The 9031-nt window shown below is 35.9% G+C and overlaps 1 protein-coding gene across 2 annotated transcripts; it reads left to right on the top strand.

The window, feature by feature from the left end:
- Positions 1–1497: 1497 nt before the first annotated feature.
- Positions 1498–5985, top strand: LOC144552131 (uncharacterized). Of its 2 annotated transcripts, XM_078300243.1 has the most exons (7): positions 1499–2063; positions 2250–2436; positions 3089–3169; positions 3800–3907; positions 3998–4268; positions 4582–4872; positions 5278–5983. In XM_078300243.1, the coding sequence occupies exons 1-5, from the start codon at positions 1639–1641 to the stop codon at positions 4022–4024; spliced, it is 828 nt and encodes a 275-aa protein (XP_078156369.1). In that variant the 5' UTR covers positions 1499–1638; the 3' UTR covers positions 4025–4268; positions 4582–4872; positions 5278–5983. The 2 variants fall into 2 exon arrangements, with proteins under 2 accessions (XP_078156368.1, XP_078156369.1); XM_078300242.1 differs by having other exon boundaries at positions 1498–2063; positions 3800–4268; positions 5278–5985.
- The last annotated feature ends 3046 nt before the right edge of the window (positions 5986–9031 follow it).

Here is a 9031-nt window from a genome sequence, read left to right as displayed (position 1 = left end):
TTATAAATTTTAGAAGAAATAAAAACTTAAAATTGTTGAGAGGTATACAAAAAAAAAATTACCGTGATTTTGATCCGACTCACAGTATTCTACACGGTTTGCGTCTACACGTGGCACACCTCACCAAGGAGCCATTTCTGCAGCGTCACACAGGATCAAAGTTCTCCGGAATTCCATCTGACAATTTCCAAATCATCGCTATGATCGTTTACTTAAAGGTGGCGTGGAATATTGAGACTTTAATTAAAGTAGCTATTATGATTATGAACCATACAATATACATATATATATGGTGAGTTAGGCTGGGGTGCTATGGATAGCGTAGTGGCCTCTATGCTACGGCTCAATATTCGAGTTTTCAAAATCCAAACAGTCGATCCGAACCGTTCATCTTATTCTCCATATTAATATCTGCTTGGAGACCAAATTTTACATTTTTCTGAATTTTTTTACTATTTATTAAGTATTTTACAAAATTATTGATCCAACGGTGGCTGCACAAAACAGTAAAACCGTTGGATTAGCGATTTTCAAAGTGGCTTAATAAATAGTAAAAAAATTCAGAAAATTATAAAATTTGGTCTCCAAGCAGATATTAATATGGAGAATAAGATGAACGGTTCGGATCGACCGTTTGGATTTTGAAAACTCGAATATTAAGCCGTAGCATAGAGGCCACTATGCTATCCATAGCACCCCAGCCTAACTCTATATATGGTCCCAGGGAATAATATATTTGTATCGTTTGATAAAAGGTAGTGGGTTAGGTATAACCACTTGAGCCGTCTGATCAATTATCGATCTCCCAACAGATGATCCTTGAGCTGAGGCCAATCCGCGTCAACCATACCTACTAGATGCTCACCTTTCGGCACTAGCTAGTACACTTGTATATATCCTTAATTTATGTGTTGTGTTGTATATATAATTGGATCCGTATTAGAGGGGACAAAAATGCTCGTAGCTCGTGGCTTAATTGTAACTCGTATCTGACTCGCTTATTAACAACTCGTTTATTACTGGATCGAGCTGTTAACGAGTCAGCTCGCTACTAGTTCGGTTCAGAATAAACGAGTTTAAGTTGGGACCTAGAATGTTCGTCAACTCGCAAACTTGCTCAGCTAGGCATTAATTTATGAATTTGTATAAATTTGTGTGTATTTGATACTATCTAGCTCGGTCCAGCTCGGTTCAACTTGGTCCAACAAATTTGTAGAATTTATTTTACTCTTAAAACAAGATCTAATCAGACCCAGCAAGCCAACTCATCAGCTCACGAACTAACTTAGTTCAGCTCGTAACAATTTCAAGTTGAGATTTCAACTCGGGCTGCTCTTACTCGAACAAGCCATTTCGTTACGAGTTTAAATTGAACCCAACTTGTTTGCCATTCCTAATCCGTATCCGCACCATCTTTATAAGAAAGGCATCTTGGAATTGACAATTTCCAAATCATCGCCATGATCGTTTACTCCGGAATTCTGCAGTGCAGCGTCACACAGGATCAAAGTTCTAATTACTTTATAACTTATGTGACAATTTCCACATCATCGCCATGATCGCCCGCCCGTCAGTCTTTCTGATCGTCCCTCTCCCTCATGCTGTCATACAGTAATTAGAAAAAAAATTCGCAGAAGCATGTCGTACGTACCGCCTCACAAGCGCCCCTCCAATCGGAACCCCACACCAACCCCAGTCCCGTCTTCTTTAAACCCCAAACCCTCCTTCGCCTCCCCTCGCCATCGCCACCACCAAAGTTCTCGCTTGATCCCCTTCTCCCCTCACTTGATCTCCCGCTGGTATGCCACCTCCACGGAATCTCTAGCTCTCGTACCTTACGATTCTGAAGTAATAGAGAGGAAGAACGGCTCGAAGCCTTTGACGGTCAACCTCACCGATGGAGCGGTCCTGGTCGAGGAGGAGGAGAGAGGGGTTCTCAGGGGAATAGTTGAGAAGGTTGCGAGAGACTTGATTGAGGCTGTCCAGCACACGAAGGAAGAGGCAAGAAGTGGAGATGTTAAGCTGCAAGTAATGGCTCGAGTAGGGAAAGTTCTCTTTCGCGGGTATGTTCGTTTTTGTCTTTCTCCCAGTCCCTGATTGAAGTTCATAATTAGTAATTTCATATAGTTTAATTTGGCAAGATTCACCAATACCAAAAATTTGCATATGTTCATTCTAAAGAAAGGTGTCCCAAAAAATATGCTGGTATAACATCTAGTTTTCTTCATATTTTAATTTGTTTTTTATAGGGACCCTTCAGTTTGCTTAGACTCGATCATAAAAGCCCCAACAAGCGAAGGAGAGCTGAATAAGCTGCAGGCCCGTAAGACATTTTATACCACAGTTTCAGAAGAGTACATGAGAGAAGTTGAACAACTTCTTGTGGATAAATGTGGATTTAAGTTCGTAACGGCGAAGGACCGTTATTATATCAGGGTACCGGTCCACCTCATGTCTCATTTTTATTGTCGATTTTATGCTCACAAGTATTCCCCATTAAAATGATATTAGACCCAACACCTTCCAATTCTGCTGCTATTCCTCCAAAGTATTGGTTTTTCTCCATTGAACAATTTTTTTTTTTGAAATAAATAAAATCCATTTAATAAATTTAGATTGGGTCCAAGTTTGTAACCATATATAGAGGACGAGTATAGGCTTGACTAGCATTACATGGGCCTGCTAAGCCCATCTGGGGATGCTTGGGGTAGCATCTTACCCCTGCAAGTTGTCACCGAGCTCAGACAAAAGGGAACTACGAGATAAGGTTGTTGAGGTCACTCGCCTTACTTTATAAATAGGGACCCCTGCCCTTATTCTGTCCGGGACTAATACCTACCTTAAACCTCTATCTTAAATGCTGTAAAAATCTTGGTCCTTACTTTGGCACCTACACCGGCCTTCCGAGATTAAATCTCATACCAAGCATAGGGAATCAATCAGTTATCATGGATTTGCACTCTCTCATTCAATATGGTGCTAATTAATTGAAATTGAGCACTGATTACTTGATGATCGTGCAACTAGAGCACATTTTAGTTACTATTTTAAATGTATTACCTTAAATGTCTCTGTCTTCAAATACCAGGTAATAGACAAATGCCAGCCAGATTTAATTATGTCATACAAGTGCATGGCATTGCATGATAGTGGTCTTGAGCTTTACAAGGTAAAACCATATTGCTCTGCTTCTTAATTGTTGTTTCTTACTGAAGTAAAATTAAATGGTACCTTTTGCTTCCAATATACTCTATTCTGCTGCATGCTGGTCATGAACCTGCTCAAGACATTAAGTTTTCCAGATATCTGTAGACTGTAGCTATTTTGCTTTTGGCTTTGAAGGTGATCATGATTAGCTGTTTGTAAAACTTTAAGATATGGCTCTGTTTGCTGTATCATCTATGTACATTGGGACCAGGCCCAAGCAGTTTAATTTTGTTGATTTGGTTTCATTATCCCACTTCCATAAAACTAGGGTTCTCCAGATATCTTGGTAACCTGAATCTGATTTGAACTCGAGTCAGTCTGTGAATGGTGCAAATGCAAGCTCGGGATGCATTACTCTCATGGTAGGAAGTATGGCTTAGTTTTTTACTTTTTTATGATGACGAGCCTAGGTTAGGATTGTCCAAAAGATTGCAGCCTGTATATTACTGTGGATATTTAGTTTTAGATATATTTTCCAATCTATTTAACCCGAAACCACTAATAGATTACCAAAGAAAATAAACAAGTAGATATGCTGTTTTTTTATTTATCAGTTATTAACATGACGTGATTTTGAATTGTAATTTTGTAGGTCGAACACAACCCACAGAGGCATATGGTGACTGATGTATCCTGTTTAAGCAAGAAATTTGACCTTCAAATAATGCTAAATACCAAGAGATCCTTAAAGAACTTGGATGTAAATTTAATACTTGATACGTACACAACATTGTTGCTCACCAGGCCTGATTGCTAGGTCTTTTGGGATTTCATTTATTTTTGTATGCAGGCTGATGTCGCGGATGGCATAAACTAACTAATCTCTGCTGTTGTTATCGACCCAGCCAAGGAGAAGGGGGGGCTCAGTTGGCCTTTAGGGAAGGACTCAGTTGCTGGCCGATTTTTTATAGTTGGTGTATGGCATACAAGACAGAATTTTAAGTAGAGGCAAAATCAGAGTAGATTTGAGACAAGCCAACCGCTTTGACTTGACTAAATCAATTGCTGAAGATGTAAATGACGTTTCGTTCAAGCTTAGGGGCCTGTCCGGACTATTAACTGTTAGTCTACTATCTCTTTGATTTCATATTGTTTTTATCAGTCCATTATTATCTGCACAGGGCAGGAAATATGTTACTGGTTTTTGGAAATACTTAACCATTCTGTGGCAACTATAAAGATGATGGATATACTGGTAAATATCTGTGTAGTCATGCTGGTAAATTTAGGTCTCATGAGGATTAATTCTGATTTCATTGTGCTACAGAATGGTTAATAAAATTGCTAACGGTGCTTTGATTGTGCATGTAAATCAGGGTTTAGTATGCCAACTGCATGTGTGCTTGCTATCTATTTATTGATTCTTCATTTCAGGAAGACCACTTGCCTGAAGGCAGTATTGTAGATATGATCCAAGAAGTCGTTGACTCACTACAGCAAATCCCACTTTCTGCGACCGGAAAACCGGTCGCAGAAAGTATTGGCGCCGGTCGCAGAAAATCAATCTGGTCGCAGAAAGTGAAAAACGGTCGCTAATACCCCGGTCGCTGAAAGCATTGTCGCAGATACCCTCCTGATGACGTCACCGGTCGCTGAATGACGTCATCCGGTCGCTGATACTTTTTCTGCGACCAAATATGATACATGAAAGGATATAAATTAAAGGTGAAGCACAACATAGCTAAATTTTAATGGGGAATTGAAAGACTTCTTGTATCTCTTGTTCATAAAAGATTTTATGTTTGTATTTGGTTCGCCTGAAATTGCAAAATAAAGAAATAATTAGGGGGGGCTTTTGCAATTGGCACAATTAGAGGCAGGGACTTACCAAATCAAGTCAGGGTTTTCCTTTGCTCCACTGAAATTAAACAACCTAGTTGTTTAGAAACCCAAATCAAACTAAAATTGGTCCCAAAATTGAGAAATTTGAGAAGAAACACTTAACACTTAACAAACAACGAAGATTGATCATTTCATATGCACTCAACACTTAACAAACAAAAGTAAAAAAATAAGCACAGCTAGCTGAAGTTGCTGAACTGAACCCACTGATCAAAGCCCGTTATACAGAGATCATACCAGTGAGCGAAGAGAAGTGGAAGAGATGCCATCTCTACTGGGGAGTCGCAATCGCAAGAGAAGTGGAAGAGGTGCCTTTTTTAGCGATCGATTTCAGCGATTGATTTTCTAGAAGAGAGAGGTTTGAGGTTTTGGCAATCGATTTCAAAGGGTTTTGATGATAGATTTCGTATCAGCGCTGGCGCCTATTTTTTTGGCGGAGAAGAAGGGTTTTGGCGGAGAAGAAGGGCGTGGGCGCCTTTTTTTTCAGCGAAAAATTTCACCGATTTTTTTTTTAAAAAAAAAAAAAACTTTCAGCGACCGGTGATGGCGCCGGTCGCTGATACCGGTCGCTGAAAGTGTTGGTCGCCGCAGATTTTTCTTTTTTCTGTTTTTTTGGAAAAAAATTGAGTATCAGCGACCGGCGTCAGCACCGGTCTCTGATACCGGTCGCTGATAAACCATTCTGTTGTAGTGACTTGATCTGGGACAACCTTCTCTGATGTGTCGTAGGCAATAAATAGTTCTCTTAATTTTGGTCAAATTAATTAGTTCTGTTTTGTAGCTGCTTGCATGGTGTCCTGGTAAATGTTTTGTGATATTTACTTGTAGCAAGTTGCCACAGATGGTCGAGGTTTGAGTGCTAATTACTAAATAGTTATATAACATGTTGGATTTCTTTTTTCTTCTCTAAAATATTTTATATTTTCTAACAAGTTTGCTCTGGTTTATGTGATCTTCGCTTGCAGAGTAAACCATTTCTGTTGGGATATATTTTCAGAAATTTGGATAGTTAAATAAATTAAACAAAATAAATCAAATTAAGTTAAAAAGATAATACTCGAATCATGTATGAGACACTATCTTTGAGCGTATTCCATCTCTATCGTGTATGACTTGGAATCACTACCATGATGATATGAGAATATCACTCTTTAGGGCATGACCAAGAGTGGCCGATAATAACTCGGTAATATCCACGGTGCTAATTATTACAATTCAAGCACTGATTAGTCGATAGTCGTACAATTTTAAATGTATTAACCTTAAATGCCTCAATTGTGTTCAAACTTCAAATACCAGGTAAGAGACAATCACCAGCGAGGTTTGATTATTTTATGCAAGTGTGAAGCATCGCATGATAGTGCTCTTGAGCTTTGCAAGGTAAAATGTTATTGCTCTGCTTCTTATTTTTTGTTTCTGATAGAAGTAAAATGAAATGGCACCTTTTGCTTCCAGTATAGTATATTCTGAAGGATGTTGGTCATGAACCTGTATAAGGCATTAAGTTTTCCAGATATCTGTAGCTATTTTGTTTTTGGCTTAGAAGGTGATCATGATTAGCTATTGTTTAAACATTAAGATATGGCTCTGTTGCTGTATCATCTCTATACATTGGGAACAGGCACAAGCATTTTGGTATAGGTTTTTGTTGATTTGGTTTCATTATCAATGAAATTGCTGGGCTCTTTATCCCACTTAATTACCAGAAAAAAAAAAGTTCTCCAGAAATCTTGGCCCTAACCTGAATCCGATTAGAATTGGAGAAATTATGTGAATGGTGCAATTGTCTGTTCTGGATGCATTACTCTCATGGTAGGAAATATGGCTTAGTTTTTGATAATGATGAGCCGGGGTTGGGTTTGTCCAAAAGATTGCAGCCCGCATATTACTATGGATATTTAGTGTTAGATATATTTTTCATCTATTTATCCCGAAAACACTGTTAAATTACCAAAGAGAATGAACAAATTAATATGCTGATTTTCTATTTCTCAGTTATTAACATGACGTGATTTTGAATTGTAATTTTGTAGGACGAAAACAGCCCATTCAGGCACATGGTGACTGATGTATCCTGTTTAAGCAAGAACTTTGATCTTTGAATAATGCTAAGTACCAAAAGAGTCTTAAAGAACTTGGATGTAATTAAGTTTAATACTTGATAGTTGATACACAACATTGTTGATCCATGACTAAAAATATGGACAATTACCTGAAGATTTTTTTTTTTAAAATTGTTACATAAGTATTGCAAGACCATGCATCATCGTCCCAACGTCATATGCCAAATACTTCCCAAGATATATTATAGCCTGTAGTGTAATACTTGCTCACCAGGCCTGATTGCTGGCTCTTTTGGGATTTCGATTATTTTTCTATGCTGTTTCGTTTTAAATTTTGTGCAAGGTCAAAATACATAGGCATTGGATCATTCTATTTTAATTTTAGTTTTGTACGATATATTAATTTTAAGATATACTTTTGTCAATCAAATCTTCAATTAAATTTTAAGATATAATCATTGAGAATTCCTTTCTGTTGTGTCAATGATTACTTTTGGCAGTATGACATGCTAAGGTTTAAACCAATTTTTTTATTTATATCAAAAAAAAATATAAATTTAAAAAATTAACCAAACCACACGTCAATTTCGAAAACAACCCAAACCGGAAAAAAATTTTCCGGTTTCAACACCAATTTCCGGAAAAAAAAATTCCAATAAATGGATATTAAAACCGGAATAATTTTTTCCGATTTTAGAATTTTTTTTCTTTTAGGAAAATTTTTTTTCTAAAATATTTTTTTCGGATTCTTTTTTTTCATTTTTCAGTTTTTATAATTTATTTATTTTTTGTATTGAAGTATTACGAATATTTAATATATATTTTTTTAAAATAGATGGAATACTATATAATTTGATTTATTCGAAAGACTGCTACAAATAATCCGGATCAACATTTTTTATGCCGAATTTTTTACGGCCGTAAGAAAAATTAATATAATATAATATATGTATATGTATGTGTATATATAATATAATATAATATAATATAATATAATATAATATATGCATATGTATATATAATGAGGAGGGATTAAGTTACAACATTTTTTGAGTTACAACAAGTTACAACAAGCATTTTCTACATTTTGAAAGTCCAAATCGTCGATCCAAACCATTAGATGTGATCTCTACAATAAAATGTAATTGGAGACCAAATTTTATATTTTTTGGAATTTTTTTACTATTTATTAAGATGGGTACAAATTCAATGGTATGAATTTGACTAGTTTTTGTACCCATCTTAATAAATAGTAAAAAAAATTCAAAAAATGTAAAATTTGGTCTCCAACCACATTTTATTGTAGAGATCACATCTAACGGTTTGGATCGACGATTTGGGCTTTCAAAATATAGAAAATGCTTGTTGTAACTTGTTGTAACTCAAAAAATGTTGTAACTTGATCCCTCCTCATATATAGTATAATATATGTATATATATGTATATATAATATAATATATGTATATATATGTATATATAATATAATATATATGTTAAAATGTGCTTGCATATCAAATTTTATATTGTTTGGAATTTTTTTACTATTTATTAAGTATTTAACAAAATCGCTATATTCAGACCATTGAATTTTTGTACCCATCTTAATAAACAGTAAAAAAAATTAGAAAAATGTAAAATTTGATCTGCAAGCACATTTTAAAATATCCATCATGTTGAACGGTTTGGATCGACTGTTTATATTTTGAAAACTTTGAAAATACCGATCGTTGAATGCCTACCGTTGAACAAAAACTTTAAACTGAATTTTTGAGGCACTAAACGAGGGTTCCAAAGCCTCATTTTTTTTATACCTCATCATACCTCATATTTTATATCTTCATTTTCTTCATATTCAAATTCTAAATTGTCGATCCGAACTGTTCAACATGATATCCATACTAAAATATGGTTAGGGATGA

The sequence above is a fragment of the Carex rostrata genome, chromosome 3, assembly GCF_964058835.1.
Source record: "Carex rostrata chromosome 3, lpCarRost1.2, whole genome shotgun sequence".
Taxonomy (NCBI): Eukaryota; Viridiplantae; Streptophyta; class Magnoliopsida; order Poales; family Cyperaceae; genus Carex; species Carex rostrata.
The sequence above is the reverse complement of the archived record's forward strand: the minus strand, read 5'-3'. Positions and strand labels throughout refer to the sequence as shown.

What these genes read in the sequence shown, in the direction of transcription:
- LOC144552131 (XM_078300242.1), top strand. Translation starts at nt 1,639, where the DNA reads ATGTCGTACGTACCGCCTCACAAGCGCCCCTCCAATCGGAACCCCACA. An exon ending in AGGACCGTTATTATATCAGG is followed by an intron (nt 2,437 to 3,088) that starts GTACCGGTCCAC and finishes TTCAAATACCAG; the next exon opens with GTAATAGACAAATGCCAGCC. An exon ending in GTGGTCTTGAGCTTTACAAG is followed by an intron (nt 3,170 to 3,799) that starts GTAAAACCATAT and finishes GTAATTTTGTAG; the next exon opens with GTCGAACACAACCCACAGAG.